Consider the following 20,396-nt stretch of genomic DNA (forward strand, 5'->3'; position numbering starts at 1 on the left):
GAGAAGCCAAACTCTTTACTTAAGTACGTCCCAGCAACTAAGCAGAACACGTTCCTAGTCACGGAAATCCAACCAGAACTGGACTCATGGGACCAAGTGGGGGGTAAGTCACAATTGATGTACTACACTGCTGATGGGGATTTCATACAACTTCATGTAAAAAAAAAAAAGTAAACTATCCCTTTAAGAGGAGCGCGCAAGGCCGCATTAATGTATATAATGTCATCCTGCAGAACCCTAACATCCTGGCATAATGCTCTATTTTCTTCCATAGGGTTTTTAGCTTCCTTAAGAGCAGCGCGCAAGGCAGCATTTTAAATCTTGAAACTCCTCGATTTCTTCTCTTAGTGCCTTGGTATGCTTGCTCAGTGCTCTATTTTCCTCCATAAGGTTTATGATATCATCATCCCCCCCCCCCCCCCCCCCCCCCCCCCCCCCCCATGATCATTTTGTTAAGGTTTTTGTTGCAGACTCTTAAAATCTTGCCTTATTTTTAAATAGTCTTGCTCTGTTTGTGATTGCAGACAAATAAATGTTTGCTTTGTTGGTAGTGAGGGCCGCACGGTGGATGAGTGGTTAGCATGTTGGCCACACAGTCAGCAGATCAGGAAGACCTATGTTCGACTCTCCGCTTGGGCATCTCTGCATTTGCATGTTATACCCATGCAAGCGTGGGTTTTCTCCGGGTACTCTGGTTTCCTCCCACATTCCAAAAACATGCATGTTAGGTTAATTGGAGACTCTAAATTGTCCATAGGTATGAATGTGAGTGTGAATGCTTGTTTGTCTATATGTGCCCTGCCATTGGCTGGCCACCAGTCCAGTCAGCTGGGAAGCCTATCCCAGCTGACTTCAGGAGTTCTGAAGAAGTCCTTGGTCAAGCGAGCATTGTGAACTGCAGCGTTGTCCTGTTGAAAAACCCAGCTGTTACCACACAGACGAGGGCCCTCAGTCATGAGGGATGCCCGCTGCAACATCTGCACGTAAGCAGCCACCGTTTGACGACCCCACACCAGCTGAGGCTCCAGTGTTGCACTGAATGAAAAAGCACCCCAGACCATGATGGACCCCCCTCTACTGTGCCAGGTAGAAAACATCTCAGGTGGGATCTCTTTGTCATGCCAGTAAGGTTGACTAAGGGCCCTCGTCTGTGTGGTAACAGCTGGGTTTTTCAACAGGACAACGCTGCAGTTCACAATGCTCGCTTGACCAAGGACTTCTTCAGGGAGAATAACATCACTCTTTTGGACCATCCTGCATGTTCCCCTCATTTAAACCCCATAGAGAACATTTGGGGATGGATGGCAAGGGAAGTTTATAAAAATGGCCATCAGTTCCAGACAGTTGATGCCCTTGGTGAAGCCATCTTCACCAGTTGGAGCAATGTAATTTTGATCAGGAGTGTATATACTGTATATATATATATGTATATAGAATAACCTGTTTATGACTTTCTAAATATGTTTTTTTTAATATTATTTGCGCTATGTAGACATGAAATATCACGCCTATAGTCACCTTTCCACATTGCAACTCTTCTGCTGCAGGGACTCGAGACAGCCGCTAGCTAGTAAATATACATTAAATATAAATTATTGTCACGGTTAGTGACTTGTGCAAGTGTTCCTGGTTGTATACAAGTGTTAAAAATTATTTAAATATAAGTCACAAAGTTATTACTGATCTGTGCAACATCCATCCATCCATTTTCTGTGCCGCTTACCCTAATTAGGGTCGCGGGGGTATGCTGGAGCCTATCCCAGATGATTTTGGGCGAAAGGCGGGGTACACCCTGGACTGGTCGCCAGCCAATCGCAGGGCTCAGTGCAACATGTTCACATCAATTTCTGTACTTTTCTTGTGCACGTTGGTATTTTCTCCACAAGAGGGAGCCATTTCCCTTTGTGGGTCTATAAAAATAATAAACTGTGATTCTAAAACCGACTTTAAACAATTTATAAAGTTTGGGATATTAAATCAACAACATTTTGCAGCAATTTGTGTGCGTTTATGCACTTTATTTCGCTTTTATTACAAATTCAGGTGGCGGTGGGCGGTCTCAAGACAAATAAAAGAACCTTCCCATGTGACCTAATGAAACGTAACTGTTTGTCCTAAACTTTTACATTCAGTTCATCTCACGCAGTCTGACCTGCAGCTGCACCCCCGATTTTTTTTTTTTTTTTTACCCAACATGCTGCCTGATCATCCACATCTTGGAAATGCAGCCTGCACCCACACTCTATTGGAATGCTCTTTGTTCCGCAAGAAGTGAAGCGATGGGATTCATAATCCGAGGCGGATTAAAAAGCGTGGACAGCGACACATCAGCATGGTGGGTATGCGTAAAGGACATACACTTGATTAGTTAATGCGTGGGGACAAACACTTAAAACAAAGTACCAAAGAAGTAGTGAACCGATCAAATGAGGGTGAAAGGAGTGATTTAATGACATAGTTTTAACCAAAAACTCAATGCAGTGATTGTCAAAGGCAGAAGTCATCATGTAAACATATAGACCATATAGACGGTGTCCATCCAAGTTTAGACACACTGTGTGTCTAAACTTTTGACTGCTGGTTTATGGTGCTATTAAATTCTTAAAAGGGTCAAACAAAAGTCTAATTATATAATGAAATTGTTATATTGCCTTAAAAAAGGTCAAGTTGAATAAAAAAGTTACAATAAATAAATTAAAATAAAATACAAATTTGCATTATTAATTTTAATCATAAATATGCTGGAGTATTCAACAATGAATACATTTTAAAAATTAGAAAAAAAATAAATAATAAAAAAAATAATTAATGACATAAACTTCAATTATTTAAAATGATGAGAAAAATGTCCACAAAGTCAAAAGTCATCATGTGCCCGTCAAAAGTTTAGACACACTTTCTCATGTTATTGAATGAGAAAACGTGCCCAAACGTTTGACTGGTGATATATATTTCAAGTGAATGAAATTGTGCTTATGAAAAAGTCAATAAAAGCAAATAAAAATAAGATTCGTATAAAAAGTTATAACAGTGCATGTCGTATAGGTGTTCAACCGTCAGGTTATAAAATAACAAAAGGTATTTGGACAAAGACAAAAATATAATAATTAGTCAAAAAAAATGTCTGTGTCAACATGAAGAGCCAGAACCAGTCAAACGTTCTCATGTTGCTGAATGAGAACGTTTGTCCAAACCTTTGATTGATACATTGTGACGTGTCACAAGACACAAGACGATAAACATGGCGAGACGAGATTTTAACATTATAGCCGTCCCTCGCTTATCGCGATTAATTGGTTGAAAAATGCCCCACCTCTTAAAGGTGCACACAACATCACAGACATTACACTAGATATAACGACTTACTGACTGTGCTTTTAAGTAAGTACAATGAAAAAATAGAAAAAATATACGACAATGTATTGCAATCTACTAATTTAATTTCTACAACATTACACTCTTCTGCACTCTGTGTGTATGCTAGCGGCCCCGCCTCCACCTACCGAGACAAAGAGACTGTATGACGGACAAAGGGCTCACTCCGTTCATGCCGTTGTTCTATGAAACAAACACGTCACGGTGGAAACCAATTCACAGAGTGAACCCTCTTCCTGCCTGTTTGGAGGTCGTAGACGAGGAAGACAGGTATGCATGCACATGGCAATATATTGAGGCGGGCTAAATGATCCAGTTCATTTTCATTTATTGTGTGATTAATTAAATAAATAATTTATTATTGTCCCAGGTGTAGTGCCCACGAGACGTTATTTTTCTGAACGAGAACGAGAAATCTTGTCGCGCCTTGTGACACTCCTAGTATATTGGTATATTTCAATGAAATGGGGGCCGAACGGTGGTCTAGCACGTTGGCCACACAGTCACAGTCTGAAGATCGGGAAGATCTGGGTTCAATTCTCCGTTGAGGAGTTTGCATGTTCTCCCCGTGTGTGTGTGGGTTTTCTCCGGGTACTCCGGTTTCCTCCCACATTCCAAAAACATGCATGTTAGGTTAATTGGAGACTCTAAATTGTCCATAGGTATGAATGTGAGTGTGAATGCTTGTTTGTCTATATGTGCCCTGCCATTGGCTGGCCACCAGTCCAGGGTGTACCCCACCACTGGCTCGAAGTCAGCTGGGATAGGCTCCAGCATACCCCCGCGACCCTAATGAGGAGAAGCGGCATAGAAAATGGATGGATGGATAAATGAAATGGTAAATGGATAAAACAGGTACCGTAAATATTTATTTTAAAAAAATGAAAATTTGCATTAAAAGTTGTAATCAGGCATGTAGTTCAAAGTAACTACTTGATAAAATAACCAAATAAAGTATTTAAATAAGGAAAAATAAATATTATACAGTATATGTTTTAAAAGTCAACAATAAATAAGTTATTTTAATTAATGGCCAATTAATTACTGACACATGTTGACATGGTTTTATTTGTGTTCTTTACGTTAACAAAACATCTAAGTTGATTAAAAGTTGATTTTCAGTGACCTGAAACCAAGTGGATGTAGGCCAAAATACATCAAGCAAATTATGATAATTGGTGTTTTGTGTGTCTTACAATGTTCATCTCTTGAGTCACATTCGAAGTACTTTAGGCAGCCTTTAAAATGTCTTAACTAGCATCGTGTTTAAAGTCTGGTTGGAGGCTGCTGTCTGTTTGCTTGTAGACGTACGCTTGACCCTGTGACGTGCAAGTGACCCCAGGGGTTTTTACGTTTAGCGGGGGTTACTTTAGTGTGAAGAGCCTTTTTGTGGTTGCGGCATGCGGCAAGGTGGTGCAAAACTAAGCTCAAATCTTTTTTTTCCCCTTTCCCGATGCAGTCCACATGGCCTTTTCATTACGCCCCATTCTGCCGAAATGACTCGAGTTCCAAACTTCTTGGAGAATTTCACAAGCAGTGTCCAAGCATGCTGAGTGTTTAGACTGTGTGCAGAACATAAAAAAGTAATAATAATTTGGACGTGCTTATGTGTTCTCAAATGGTCCGTGGCGGAGGTTTGGGATAGGAAGTGAGAAGGATTGGACAGAAATGACTCAAAATTCCATGGAAACAAAGGAGGACTGATTAAGATCAGCAAGTCAAAGATAACAAAAATCAATGTGAACACTCCTTCCACCAGTTATCACTGACAACCACCAGTTATTAATGATAACTGCCACCTTGCATAACAGAAAAAAAACTGAAAAACTAGGAAATAATCCATAAAATCAAAGCCAAAGGTTTGCTTGCTCATGCACAAAACATGCATGCACTGCATACGTGTCATATAATTAATTAATTTGCTACTCTTGGCAGTTATTAACGATAACCGATACATTGCACAACAGAAAAAATGGAAAGACTTGAAATAATCCACAAAGTCAAATCTTATGGTACACTCGCTCATGCACGAGCACATGCTCGGTATGTGCCAGTTATTAAGGATAACCGCCACTTTACACACTAGTAAGACTGAAAGACTTGAAATAATCCACAAAGGCAAAGCCTATGTTATGCCCGTTCATGCACTATTAAGGCTAACCGCCAATTTACACACCAGAAAAAAAGGAAAGGCTCAAAAGAATCCACAAAGTCTTCGCCCGTGGTACACTTCTCATGCACGAGCACATGCACACGCTAGGTATGTGGCAGTAATTAACAATAACTGCCACTTTAAACACTAGTAAGACAAAGACTTGAAATAATCCACAAAGTCAAAGCCCATGGTACGCTCACTCATGCACGAGCACATGCACAAGCTAGGTATGTACCAGTTATTAACGATAGCCATCACTTTACACACTAGTAAGACTGAAATACTCAAAGTAATCCACAAATGCAAAACCCATCTTATGCCCGTTCATTCACAAGAACATGCATAAGATAGGCATGTGTACTTTACACACAAGAAAAAAACGGAAACACTCTAAATAATCCACAAAGAGATGCCCCAGGGTACGCTCTCTTGTGAGCACACCACATACTGTACGTGTCATAGAATTAATTCAGTCACTCCTCTCGCTAGTCATGAATGATAACTGCCACTTAACACAATAGAAAAAAAGAGAAAGACTCGAAATAATCTACAACATCATAGCGCATGGTATGGTCACTCATGCATGAGCACATGCACATGCTAGGTAAGTGTATGTGCCAGCTATTAACAATAACCACCACTTTACACACCACAAAAAAATTGAAAGAGTCGAAATAATCCACAGTCATAATTATAACTGCCGTTTTTCACAATAGAAATGACCAGAAATTCCCCATATAAATCGGGGAAGTTGCAGTAGTGCAGCACTGAATAATGAATGGGACTGCTGTGGACGAGTGTGATTGCAATCTAGGTGCTTTCTTATGTGCTTGTTGGGCTCTACACGTGCCTACAAAATATATTTTGGTGACATAATAAATATCTTCTGAATCTGCACACGGTCATCAGCACCTTAGCAGATGTCCCACGGTATCAGTAGCTCACGTCGCAGCGTGTGTTGAAAAGATCTCCACCCGGTGTTGACAAGCAGGAGCAGCTGCCTGTTGGGACCACTAGGCAAGGACAGGAAAGGGTGGGGGGGTCTCTGCAGGAATTTTGACCCTGCAAATAGTTTTAGAAGCTAATGAGAGCCCATTTTAAAGAACATGACCCACCGGCAGACTCCTATTTTCCGTTTCTGACCAGCCTTCACTAGCAAGCTGGGCGGGCACGTTCCTGAGATGCACGGCTGCACTTCAGATAACACGCACTTCCTGGTGGTGTGGAAGGTCTGAATTAGCCATGCTATTCTTACTTTCCTTCTCAGGATGTGATATTTTAGTCCACGTTCAAAATTCACAGCGGTCATGACTCTGCAGCAACGACTTCCCCCATTGCTCTGACTTGCAAGAACATGTGCCAAATGTGTAGGCGACACACTGATGCAGGCTTTACTCGCAGGTGGAAACGTGACAACGTGTCCGCTGAGGACGATCCAAATAGCGGCGAGGCTCTTTAAAGATTGCCGGAGATTGGCACAGGACCTGTTAGAGAAGTGGCCTGTAGGAGCATCCAAGAGAATGAGGATCAAGTACACCATACCCGTCGTCTTCTTGGTGGCGCTCGTTATCATTGAGAAGGAGAGCAACATCATCTCAAGGTGAGTCCGGGTCGGAACGCTTCCAAATTAGATGAAATACTCTTTTCCACCAAGACATGAAGTTCAATTTCCCACATTTCTAGTGTCAAGTTATAAACTATACCAGAAATAAGTTGACCAGTTTTAAGTATCCTTCCACTGGGAGTGTCGACTGATTGGTCAAGAAGGTTTCCTCACTCGCAAGCCGCCCAAAACCGTGGATGATGACAGAGTCTTCTTTGTTGATTTATATGATTTATGCAAAGTCTAGCCATAAAACACAGAACCACAGAAGCCAGATCAGACCGTTTCAAACTGTACCGTGGTGCGCTGAACTGTACTGCTTGGTGGAAACAAGTCAGAAAAGCCTGAAACTTTCAACGTTACATATAAAATACAACAACTGCTTTCAACACAACAGTGCAGGACAGTTTAAATCCCTGTCCTGACGTAGCGGAATACCCTTTCACTGTGTTGCTGCCCTGCCTCTGTTACTACTTCCAAATCCAGCAGAGTACCCATTCTGTGCAGCGGAAAGGTGAAAAGCCGCAAGATTCCTGGCTTTAGTTTTTTGTGTTTTAATCTTTCGCAGTGTGAAAGGGAATCCTGCATTTTTCTACCTTTTCCCATGCACACAGAATAGGTGGTATGAAGGTGACCCAGCTTGTTCTCCTACACCTGTGTGAAAGGGAATTCCGCAATGGGGTGTTGAAAGCATCTGGATGCCATCTTGCTCGATGAAAGATGTGTTCTGTATCAAAGGCACAAGCGGATAAATGATATGACAATTTTGCAAGTTCTCTTTGTGAAAGAGGCTCTAAAGCTTGTGATTCCTCTCACAGGGTGTCGGATAAGATGGCGTCGAAGCAGACCCCTCAGACCCCGGTACAACCAGGCGTCTCGTCCAGCGCGGTGAGGAGGCAAAATGCTTCTGTGGCTTCGCTCGGCAAACTGAGTTCGGCTGTGACGCTGATGAATCGGTGCCTGGACAACCACAGTGACTACCAGGCGACGGCAAGTGGCAGGAAGCACATCCTCCTCCTGGCCACCACAAGGACGGGCTCCTCCTTCGTGGGCGAGTTCTTCAACCAGCAGGGCGACAACATGTTTTACCTGTTTGAGCCGCTGTGGCACGTGGAGAAGATGCTGACGCTGGAGACGGGCGGCACCAACGCCACGGCCGCAGCCAAGGCGTACCGCGAGGTGCTCCGACAGCTCTTCCTGTGCGACTTCTCCCTGCTGGAAAGCTTCATCGACCCCCTCCCCGTAGATCACATTACTGCCTCACTTTTCCGCAGGGAGTCCAGCAGCTCCCTGTGCAGGGAGGCGGTATGCAGCCCCTTCGTGAAAGGGGTCTTTGAGCGCTATCACTGCAGGAGCAGGCGCTGTGGGCCCCTCAACCTAACCTTGGCCTCAGAGTCCTGCCTCCGCAAGGAGCACAGAGCCATCAAGTCAGTGAGGGTACGCCAGCTGGAAACCCTGCGCCCCCTTGTCGAGGACCGGCGTCTGGACGTGAAATTCATCCAGCTGGTTCGGGATCCTCGTGCCGTACTAGCCTCCCGAATGGTGGCCTTTGCTGCCAAATACAAGAACTGGAAGCAGTGGGCCACGGACGGAGACGTGCCCATTGATGACGACGAGGTGAAGAAGCTGAAGGGCAACTGCGACACCATCAGGATGTCAGCCAAAGTGGGCCTGAAGCGCCCGGCATGGCTGCGCGGCCGCTACATGCTGGTGCGCTACGAGGACATCGCACGCTTCCCCATGAGGAAGGCCGGTGAGATGTACAAGTTCACCGGGATTCCCTTCACACCGCAGGTGAAAGCGTGGATATTGAAAAACACGCGGGCCTCCAAGGAGACCAGCGGCGTTTACTCCACAAAGAAGAACTCCTCCGAGCAGGTGGAGAAGTGGAGGTTCACTTTGCCCTTCAAGATAGCACAGGTGGTGCAAGAAGTCTGCGGGCCCACGCTTACGCTTTTTGGCTACAAATCTGTCACAAGCAAGGAGATGCTAATGGACAAGTCCATAAGTTTAATAGAAGATAAAGTTTTTGACTTTTTATAGACCTTTAGAAACTCATATTTATTAGCTTCTTTTATTACAACACAGATGTTTTATTCTGATATTTAACATATTTAAAATAGTTGGCGGATTTAGTGTTGAGCACAGTTAAAATATTAGCACGCCAGCCTGTCCCTGCAGGTCAAAGCTATCCTTGTTTTTGCACTCTGGATTATTTTGTCACTCCCAACACATTGTGGGTTGTCGTGAGAGCCAACTCTGTGAGCAAATATAAGCATTCCTTAAAGAGAAAGTTAATAGGGGTTGTAAACATTAACAAGCTAGCTCTGGGAACCTCCACTAACTTTTTACGTTGTGCAGCTCCTGATTTGGCTTTTTTTTACACTCTAGGAAACTCCAAATTAAATACAAGTGGTAGCTTTACAAAAAAATGAAACTGGAAGAGGAACTTGGACGTTCCTCTTCCTGTGCGCATTGCAGGTTGCATGCAGCTTTAGTTAAATGGGGACTTGTTTGAAGTCACGGTGGTGACTGTAAGGACCAATTTGGCCAAAAACAGATGTTTACACTGCTGCCCAAATGCAAACATACCGTCTGCAGCTGGCTTGCAGATTGGTGCAAAGTTTGTTTGCGAGTCTTCCGTCTATTGACACAGGTCTTTTGGCTAGTGATGGACAGGGAGGGAAAGAAAAAGAGGCCTTGATGCTTCCTGATGATCCAGGTTGGGTCTTCTTTGTCGCAATAAAGCTGCTTTTACACACACTTGTAAGTCCTGTCATTGCAGATGAGTGCACGTGGTTAGCACAGCGTTGCTTATGCTAGTTTACGACCTTGTTTGGAAGGGCCATCGATTGTTATTGCATTGTAAACAGGGAATTGAATGTCGTCCATCAGACAAAAAGAGTACAGACTTCCACCAAGGCTGAAATGGCAACAATTGTGACCCAAAATTTCTCACCTCTGTTTTTTTGTTACTTACTGGTTCACGCTACATTGGTGTGTTTTTCATTCATTAGCTAGCGGGCTAAAATCTTGTTTGTGGAATGGACGACTTGAGTAAATTCCATAAATTTCCTTCTTCGACCACCCCTCCAAGTTTCAGGGAATTGTGGCTAAATCCAGCAAGCTAACTCAATCTAGCTAGCGAGCAACTAAACAATCAATACAAAACATTGAAGCTGACCATATTTGGTAAAGTAAACACATATGATCATAATTATTAATTAAAATGTTTGCGAAAAGTTGCTTAAGTAGAAAACAAATTCTGTAATTTTCTGGTATAACAATGTCCTTGAAATGGTTAACCTATAACCTTAACCTCCCTTAATCCCTTAAAGTTAATTTTATTCAATGTATAATAATACAAAAATCAAAAGCACAAACAATCGGGTGCTATATGTTAGTGCTACATGCTAACAAAAAAGCTATTAAATTTGTTGTTTTTGTTGTGAGGTAGCATGCCACTTAGTATTATAAAAACAATTTTTCTTTAGCTTTTCTTCTTCTTTTTAAATTGTATTATAAATTAACAGCAATATATTTGGTTACGAAGCTGGACTCTAGCATCAAGGAAGATTGGATGAAGAGCCCAGAACGCCCCTCTAGAAAGTGAAAGTTAAGTATGTGTGGAAGTGAAAGTTAAGCGTGTGTGAGAGAGTGGCAACAATGCGTCTTTTGTGTGTCTGCCTCTTCCCCTAGTATTTATCCATCAGTCATATGTAAGTTGCGGCACTCTGATTATGCTATGTGAGTGTGTCAAGAAGGCCTTCTGTGAGGCTCAATGCACTGAGCTAAAAGACTGAATCTAAATCATAATCTACAGTATATAATCTAACTAACAATATAATAAATATCTTCGCCAAGCCTGAAGTGGCTACAAAAGCTAGCGGGCTAGGACGAAAAACATTTCAACCCAACATTTCAAAGCCCATGTATTTATTCTTTCATGACGTCAAAGTGACAAAACAACCGTGCTAGTAGCATCTTATGACTTTTTGACTTTTGCACAGTACTGTATGTAGTGCCACAAAAATATCCCTTTTTAGAGGGGATACACAGGCTAGTCTGTCTGGCCAAGGACGGCGGCTGTGGAGGACTACTGTGTGTTTACCACCGCGGTTTGAGCTATTTAAGTTTGTCAAGCTAGTCATTACCTAGACTCGTGTGGTCGGCCCGAATTGCTGTGGCCCCGCCCTGTCGTTTGTACACCATTTCTCCTTTACAGTAAAAACATTTCTGCCTTTTTAACATCAGTCACTGTCAGATGACTTTTTTATACTTAGAGCATAAGTGTAAGCTATGCTATTCTTTATGTGGAGGCAGGGTGGAGTGTGTACAGTATGTGATTGTATAAATAGAAATCATTCCTACACACCCACCCACCACCAGAGGACATTAAGTAGACACACCCTCGCCACATCAACCCAGAGGGGGTTGGAGATTTAAAACAAGCGTGAGCCGGGCCGTGCATAAAACTAGCAAGCGGTCAATGCGGCTGCAGAGGAGACGTGCATTTCGACACGTTTCTTCCAGGAGGCACGATGTTGAGATACCGTGCAAGTCGTGTTTTAAGCAATATTTAAGCACAGTTTATGGCAAGGGTGTCCACATTTTTGGACGAGGGGAAGCATACTGAAAAATCTAAGGCCACTTTTACACTTGTAAGCCAACCCTGTCCTGTGGTGTGAAAATGTATTAGCCCCTTTTCTGATTCCTTAGTTCTTTGCATGTGTGTCACATTTAAATGTTTCGGATCATTAAACAAATTAAATATTATACTGGAAAAAAACGAAATTACAACTTCTCTCTATCACAGTTCAAATATATATTAATTAATTAATCATTCTGTTTCGTATTATTAGTCCAAAATATGCATATTTCAGCAAATAACACAACATTGGCTAAATTAATTACAACACAAATATATGGCATCCAAAAGATGCATTCAAAGACATTGTGATGATAGTATTCTTTTATTGCAGGTAACTCACGCCAAACTAAAACTCTGAACCCCTGATGTCACTTCCTGTCCACCCCCCCACTCAGCTACCTGAGCACCGGAACACATTTACAGCGACACACACGAGCATGAGTCTTATTTATGTCTTATTTTCTCTTATTGTGTAAGAGAAAGTGTATTGGGTAAAAGGGGCGTAAAGGCAACAGTTATTTAATTTCTAGAGGGCTCTAACATTAAAAAGTGTATTTAGAAGGTTGTAAACAGGTTTTCTATGCTCTAACTACAAAAATATTGCATTTATAAATAAGGACTCCTACTTGGCGGAAATTCACTTATCATGGGTGGTTTTGGAACCAATTAATCGCAATAAACAAGGAATTACAGTAGTAATATCATAATAATAATACAAATATTTTCAAATTGTAAAAAGACTGTTGGTCAAACCTACTTTTAAAATGTGCTCATGTTTGTTTACGTTTTCATAGTTATCTTTTAAACAAGAAATAAATCAAATATACAGTTATGTGATCATAAAAACATACATAATTTTACTAAAAAAACTGGTAAAACTTGGTCAAATATAATAATTTTGCTTTAAATTTGTAAACATTGTCATAACAGTAAAGATTTATTTGTCTGACACGCTTAAAGGAAAACTGTCTTTTTTTTGTAATGCTGCCCATCATCCACAATCTTTATGTGAGACATGAACATACGTGTCTTTCTCTCTTTCTGTGCGTCTAAAGATATAAAAACAGATTAAAAAAAAGAGGCAGGTAATTAATGCACGTAATGGGACACATCTATTCTGGCTAGAAAGCCCGCTATTAAAAAACCTCCAGCAAGTTTCATGGTTTTATATGCATGCTGTAACATGTAGTAACAGGTACACTCATGAGAACATGTAATACTTACACTATTTCATTTCATTACATTTTAAGCATTAGCGGAACTTCCTTCGTGGGCACATTGATTTCACATAGCAACATAGAAAGGAACGCCTGCACCAGCTACGCAGCCATGTTTCCTTGTCCTGACAGCCAAATTGATCACCTTTAACTTGAAAGCGGCATCATATCCATTTCTTCATGTGTTTTCTATGACTACCGGGTTGTCACAATATGCAGACCGTGTCTACAGCCGGGCAACCCTCCGAGATGAAGAGCGCATGTGCACAATGCTTCTACATTCCGGCATAAACGAAAAGAAGAAGAAGAAGAAGAACGCGTCTACATTCGGTTGCCTGTTTTTCGGCAGTCAGTGTTAGATGGATAGATAGCAACTTTATTCATCTCCAAGAAATGAACACCGCACTTTCCATTCCATCCATCCAGCCATTTCTATGCCGCTTATCCTCATTAGGGTGGTGGGGGTATGCTGGGGCCTATCCCAGCTTACTTTGAGTACACCCTGGACTGGCACATATAGACAAACAAGCATTCCCACTCACATTCATACCTATGGACAATTTAGAGTCTCCAATTAACCTAACATGCATGTTTTTGGAATGTGGGAGGAAACCGGAGTACCTGGAGAAAACCCCCCCACACACGGGGAGAACATGCAAACTCCACACAGAAATGCCCAAGCGAGAATCAAACGCAGATCTTCCCGATCTCCTGACTGTGTGGCTAACAACACAGCATTTTAAGAGTTGTTTTATTTAGTTTATTGTATCTGTATTTCTATTTATTGATGTATAGTATACGTGAGCGGATATGACGTGTACGCCCGTGGCGCTATGTACATTGCGTAAGTTTTATGTAGGGTCACTTGAGGAATCACTGGATTTTACACACTATTTCCGCTGCAGCTGTGACAAGCTCTCTCTGGACTTCATGAGAACCACGGTACAGTGAGAACAGGGATACCATGGTCTGCCTTTGAGTCATCATAGTGCATAGAGCCCCCGGCGGGTGCAGGTATGTGTCAACAACGCGATCACTGCACAAATTCCAATACGTACCCTCTTTTAGATTACTTTCCCTTTTTGTTCACATTCAACATAACAGGCTTTGCAATGTTGGCGGTATATTAATGGTGTTTACTGAATAATCCAAATCCAACAGTTTTATTTGACTTTATGCAGTGTGTGCATGCATACCCGGCTCCACTCAAGGAGAGCAACAGGGTTAGCGAACGCCAACAAAGGTGGCTTTTCTGCATTTTTTGGTTGTGTCCTAAACTTTTTTCGGCCGTTATCATGGATTATTTTAGTAATAGTGATTGCCGAAATACACATTTAGTAATAGCTATAGATTAGTAATAGTAATTTACGAGATGTCACAAGATTAGAACATGACCACATATTAGCCGCACCCCTGTATAAGCCGCAGAGTTCAAAGTTTGAAAAAAAAGTAGTGGCTTATACACTGGAAATTACGGTATTTATTTTGATTTTTATTCATGTTTTTATTCTTTTTAATGTGTTTAAAAATGTTTTATATGCTTTTATGTAACATATTTTAATGTCAGATGTGGGTTAGAATCTCCGCTGGGCATTTTTGTGTGGAGTTTGCGTGTTCTCCCCGTGTGTGTGTTGGTTTTCTCCGGGTTTCCTCCCACATTCCAAAAACATGCATGTTAGGTTAATTGGAGACTCTAAATTGTCCATAGGTATGAATGTGAGTGGGAATGCTTGTTTTTTCTATATGTGCCCTGCCATTGGCTAGTGACCAGTCCATGGTGTACCCCACCTCTCACCCAAAGTCAGCTGGGATAAGCTCCAGCATGCCCCCGCGACCCTAGTGAGGATAAGGAGCATAGAAAATGGATACAGGGATGTTAATGTAATTTTTCAGATGTCACTTGCTGTCTGCAGCCCACACAGAATGGATCCGCGACCCACTTTTGGGTCCCGACCCACCAGCTGCGAATCACTGCTCTAATTGGTGAAAATGTGAGAAATTGTCACAATGTTGCCATTTTCCTTACAGTCAAGTTAGTGAAGTGTGCAACACTGCAAGGGTTTGTGCATGTATGAGCAGGATAGCCGTGTCGCAGCATTTTACTGCCTTTTATATGATTTTCCTTCAAATTTTAGGTGAAATTCCGAGTTTTTCAGCCCTTTATGTAAGTTTAGGATTGTTTTGCTTGAATGATTAAAAAGTTAAAGTTACAAGCGCTACACATGTGGCTGGATATTCTGGTTCTTGTGTCACATTGCAGACACATTTCTCACTACCAGGCTAAAGAGGAAATAGTAAGCCTGCATAGTTCTTTTAAAAAAAATCCTCACATACTGATGTCAAAGATTGTCTGCGGTTGGATTCCTGTTAGCTGCATCTTCGAAACATCTAAAAGTTGCATTAAAAAGTCTGGAAAACAAAATAGATGATCCCCTTTTCTGTGCATGGGATTCAATTAGAATGAGGAAGCGTCTACTGTTAGAAAGCCCATAATTTATTCATGGTGGCCGCTCCTACTACAAAGGTGTACTTGGATCAACCCAACAGATCCACCGAAGTTATGCTGAAGGTTGTGAAAGTTCTACTTCATAATGGAGACAGAGTACTGGAGACTTATGCAGTACTTGATGATGGCTCAGAACGAAGTCTTCTCTTGCCACATGCTGTGCAACGCCTGCGCCTCACCTCAGAGCCTGAGACACTCACCCTCCGAACTGTTCACCAAAGGATAACACAGCTTCATGGTGCTTCTGTTTCCTTTCATGTGTCCTCCCTGTCCAAACCCCAGGAGAAGTATCTTATACGTCAGGCATTCACTTCTGACAACCTCAGTCTCTCAGAACACTCTTATCCAGTGACTACACTCCAACGGAAATATAAACACCTCTGCAACTTACCTTTGCCTCCCGTTGACCAAGCTCAACCCCTGCTGCTTATCGGCTCAGATATGGCTCATCTCTTGACTCCCATAGAACCGGTGCGCTCAGGTCCATCAGGGGGACCCATTGCAGTCCACACTAAGCTTGGCTGGTCACTTCAAGGCCCCACCAGTATTGACCAAGTACCTGCATCAGAGCAACAGTGTCTGTTGACAGTAACCGACTCACCGACCTATGAGCTCTTCAAGAACGTTGGGCGTCTTTGGCAGATTGACACGCTGCCTTATGCTAACGAGAAACAAGTAACTCGGTCGAAGCAAGATCAGCAAGCCTTAGACCTCCTACAAACCTCCACAATCAGGATCACTATTGACAAGGTGGAAAGATACGCCACACCGTTGCTCCGCCGAGACAACTCCACTACCCTTCATGCCCCCAAAGAAGCAGTATTGCCAAGTCTTCGAAGGACAGAAAGGAGACTTGCCAAAGACTCGCAACGTGTCCAAGTATACTGTCATGAGATCCAGAATCTTACCGACGTGAGCAACTGGAGGTATTTGGATAGTGCAAACAACCCAGTCAATGACATCACTCGGGGCAAGACCTTGAAGGAGCTCGCCAGACCACCCCATTGGCACCAAGGACCTGACTTCCTGCGTCACACAGAGGACTTTTGGCCAACCAGTCCGACAGCCTGTCCAGAGTCACATGATGTTGAGCTGAGGAAAGCTTCATTCTGTGGAAATGTGACAGTTAGATCTTGCCCACAACTACTTGATGTTAGCCTGTTCTCCACATGGAAGGACCTAATACAGGCTACAGTGCAATCCCTTCATGGGGCGGCTGATCCGGATCCCATCAGGCCTAACATTCTATCGATAGGACGTTATGATGCCTCACTACCTCAAGCCGTTTATGACACAAGGAACGTTCTTGGGAGTCGTTGATGGAGACATAGTCAAGTTCTCGTTGATCACTTCTGGTCCAGATTCATCAGCGAAGAGAGAGACAGAAGTGGCAGAAAGATGGGAAGTACATCTCACCCAACCAAGTGGTGCTCATTGTGGATCCTCAGCTCCCGCGAGCTTCATGGCCTGTTGGGAAGGTGACATCTACTTACCCGGGAGCTGATGGCCGAATCCGGACGGCTGCTGTAAAGGTCAAAGATCGGACCTATATTCGACCAGTAGCACGCATGGTCCAAGACTGAAGAAGTAGAAAAGGACACACCCTCTTGAATGGACTTTATACCTTGGATTCGACTGTCTATGCAGACAAGTCGGGGGCGGCTGTGTTAGAAAGCCCATAATTTACCATGTTTTGTGTTGTTTATGCTTCACTGGTAATGTTTAGATTTGGGCGTTGTTTTGTCCCACTGTGTTCGGCCGTCAGTGAACGCACCGCAGTAGTGTGATGTTGTGTCAGTTGAAACGTCTTTTTTATTACTTCTCCGATGCTGTACAGGCACCACATCCTAGTTTTCCTAAGTTAATGCTGTGCGTGAATGCATAAAGGTGAGGTTTTAATTCTGTTGCTAGATCTGTGTGAGCTCTATTGTACACTTTTGTTCAGTGTAACTCTTGTGTTCATTAATGCTAACGTTAGCATTCAAGCTAACTGTATAGTGATTTATTATATTAATAAGCATCATATTGACTTAATTTCCTTATTGAATTCTGTATTTGATGTGCCTTTGGCTAATCATTATGTTTATGTGTAATATTGGTTATATTAATTTACTGTTTATTTATTCAGTGACATTTTGTATTCTTTGTATATTGTTACAGTACCACAGCATAAAGCCTTATAAAGACCACAGTTTACCAGTGCTTGCTGCCGCTTATTGACCAAATCCACCAAACAGAGGACAACTTGCCGTGTTCTTTGACTTGAACACACATCTATACCTTTGACCGCTCCAAACCAGTGCATCCTTGGAGACATCTCAACACCCTGAGAACCCTCTCCGTTTCAGTCTACAGAGGCTCAAGTGAACACTGGCTACATGAAGTCATGTTTGATTTTGGCCTCAGGAGACCAAAGAATCCCTGACCCCATGCTGACTCCATCTGATGCTCAACAGACCTGTTTGGTTCTACTGCATTTCTTTCTTATCTTTTATCGCTTAGCCATTATGAGGTCATTGTTTCAAATTTTAGGTGAAATTCCGAGTTTTTCAGCCCTTTATGTAAGTTTAGGATTGTTTTGCTTGAATGATTAAAAAGTTACACTGTGGCTGGAGTAGAACACATTGTTTACATAATGTCTTCTAAACATTATTCCATGATAGCGACAAGGCTGTAAAGCAGAGGTGCTTACACTTTTTTAGCCTGAGAGCGACTTTTAAAATGGCCCAAAGATCTACCTACTAATATAAATATAGAAAGTATATATATTTACTATATTTACTATATTTACTACAAAGTGACATTTACGCGATCGACCCAAACTACCTTGGTGATCTACCGATAGCTCACGATCAACGTAATGGCCACCCCTGCTGTAAAGTATGTTATATTAACATGTTTTCACAGCGATATGTATGCTCAGCAGCTGCGACAAAATATAAAATAAGTCAGGCTATAAAGACCCATTTACACTTATTAAGAAGCCAATTTAAAACAATAATTGAAGGATAAGCAACTCCAGAGTAATTTACACTTATCGGTCTGTGTTTTGAAGGCGACCAATCTTCATCTTCATGTCTTAAGGCTTAAGTCCATGTTCTGCGAGTTCTCTATTCGATCTTCAAATGTTTCTCCCTTCTTTTCTCCTTGAAATCTATTGGCACATCGTTCAAATCTTCACTATAATCACTGTAAACATCATCTGTCTCGTATATCGCTGTTTGTATAGCTGAGTAACGGTACTCCGTACTTTTAAAACAAATCCCCCCTTTCCTTTCATGCATTCTCAGTGACAATTACACGCCCACACATTTCTGCACCTTTACATATATATGAAGTCTTCCTCACATACAGAGATACCTGTACATATGCACACTCACAGTACATACGTACTTCCCCACATTACTCACTGAGTTAACCAGGGTGTTATTATGTTGTTGGTTTTATTACAGCGACGGTGATATCAGCAGTATGACTATATGTATGTGTGTGTGTGTGTGTGTGTGTATATATGTGTGTGTATATGTATATGTATATATATATGTATATATATATGTATATATATATATATATATATATATTTTTTTTTAAAATGATGTGCATTACAGTACTTTTCATTCTGTTCACTATCATGGATAATCATTTCATTACTACAATTATGTGTGACTGTTTCAATGCGGTATTATCATTGTGATCACTATCATAGTTCATCATTTCATGACTGCTATTATGTGTGACTGTTTCAATGCAGTATTGTCATTGTGATCACTATCATAGTTCATCATTTCATGACTGCTATTATGTGTGATTGTCATTGACAGCTTTGTCATTGTGGTTGTTGATATTGTTTTGTCCTTTTGTCCTTGTTCGTCTTTATAGTTGTCACAGACATTTATTTGCTGATGTTGTTCTGTATGTTTCTGTTGTTCTGTCACTATTGTTGTTGTTGCTGCTGTTGTCCTTGTCTCTTGTCTCTTTTTGTTTTTGTCCCCCTCTCGCCCCCCCCCCCCCCCCCACCCCCCCACCCACCCACCCACTGTTTCCTTTTCTCTTCTTCTCTGTCCCCTCCTGCTCCGGTCCGGTCGCTCCAAATGTGCTTTATAACAAGCATCAAGGTCGAATAAATTTTGTATGACAGGGGAAGTGTATATCACACTTCTCCCTGGCAGAGTAAATCTGTTGAGCACTTGACGGCATTTAGATCTACAATTCTATCTGCTTTAAAGGCTGGACAGGACAGGGGTAAAAAAAATAAAAAATAAAACAAATCCTCACATACTGATGTCAAAGATTGTCTGCGGTTGGATTCCTGTTAGCTGCATCTTTGAAACATCTAAAAGTTGCATTAAAAAGTCTGGAAATCGAAATAGATGATCCCCTTTTCTGTGCATGGAATTCAATTAGAATGAGGAAGCGTCTACAGAGGCTCAAGTGAACACTGGCTACATGAAGTCATGTTTGATTTTGGCCTCAGGAGACCAAAGAATCCCTGACCCCATGCTGACTCCATCTGATGCTCAACAGACCTGTTTGGTTCTACTGCATTTCTTTCTTATCTTTTATCGCTTAGCCATTATGAAGTCATTGTTTATACGCACAACCTCGCCTTCTTGACAGGGGTGAATGAAAATACATTTCTGGGGGTCATAATAGATGATAATATGAGCTGGAAAACTCATTAAAAATATACAATATATAGAATACACTAGGTCCCCAACTTACAAACATCCGACTAGCGAGCATTCGCGGATACGAATACAAGCCGACTGCTTTATATTTTATTTTATTTTGCCTTCTAGTCGCTCCATCAGTATTTATACTGCTAATGCTTGACCAGTAGAGGGCACTGTGACACTGCTCATGGGACCAACAGAAGCTGGGCAGAGAAA

At 41.9% G+C, this 20,396-nt stretch overlaps 2 protein-coding genes across 3 annotated transcripts; both read left to right on the plus strand.

The window, feature by feature from the left end:
* Window positions 1-2,128: 2,128 nt before the first annotated feature.
* On the plus strand, window positions 2,129-9,896 carry chst3b (carbohydrate (chondroitin 6) sulfotransferase 3b). Of its 2 annotated transcripts, XM_054769141.1 has the most exons (4): window positions 2,129-2,335; window positions 3,485-3,645; window positions 6,932-7,130; window positions 7,952-9,896. In XM_054769141.1, exons 3-4 carry the CDS (start codon window positions 7,051-7,053, stop codon window positions 9,174-9,176), a joined length of 1,305 nt encoding a protein of 434 aa, XP_054625116.1. In that variant the 5' UTR covers window positions 2,129-2,335; window positions 3,485-3,645; window positions 6,932-7,050; the 3' UTR covers window positions 9,177-9,896. The 2 variants fall into 2 exon arrangements, with proteins under 2 accessions (XP_054625116.1, XP_054625114.1); XM_054769139.1 differs by lacking the exon at window positions 3,485-3,645.
* Window positions 9,897-14,739: 4,843 nt separating this feature from the next.
* Window positions 14,740-19,006, plus strand: LOC129176971 (uncharacterized). The gene is made up of 2 exons (XM_054767596.1): window positions 14,740-17,394; window positions 17,668-19,006. Exon 1 carries the CDS (start codon window positions 15,502-15,504, stop codon window positions 16,825-16,827), a length of 1,326 nt encoding a protein of 441 aa, XP_054623571.1. The 5' UTR covers window positions 14,740-15,501; the 3' UTR covers window positions 16,828-17,394; window positions 17,668-19,006.
* The last annotated feature ends 1,390 nt before the right edge of the window (window positions 19,007-20,396 follow it).

The sequence above is a fragment of the Dunckerocampus dactyliophorus genome, chromosome 2 (assembly GCF_027744805.1).
Source record: "Dunckerocampus dactyliophorus isolate RoL2022-P2 chromosome 2, RoL_Ddac_1.1, whole genome shotgun sequence".
NCBI classification, from domain to species: domain Eukaryota; kingdom Metazoa; phylum Chordata; class Actinopteri; order Syngnathiformes; family Syngnathidae; genus Dunckerocampus; species Dunckerocampus dactyliophorus.

Excerpts from the sequence above, each read along its gene's own strand:
- LOC129176971 (XM_054767596.1), top strand. The coding sequence starts at position 15,502 with ATGGTGGCCGCTCCTACTACAAAGGTGTACTTGGATCAACCCAACAGA.
- chst3b (XM_054769141.1), top strand. The coding sequence starts at position 7,051 with ATGAGGATCAAGTACACCATACCCGTCGTCTTCTTGGTGGCGCTCGTT. Across the intron at positions 7,131-7,951 it reads GAGAGCAACATCATCTCAAG|GGTGTCGGATAAGATGGCGT; the intron begins GTGAGTCCGGGT and ends TTCCTCTCACAG.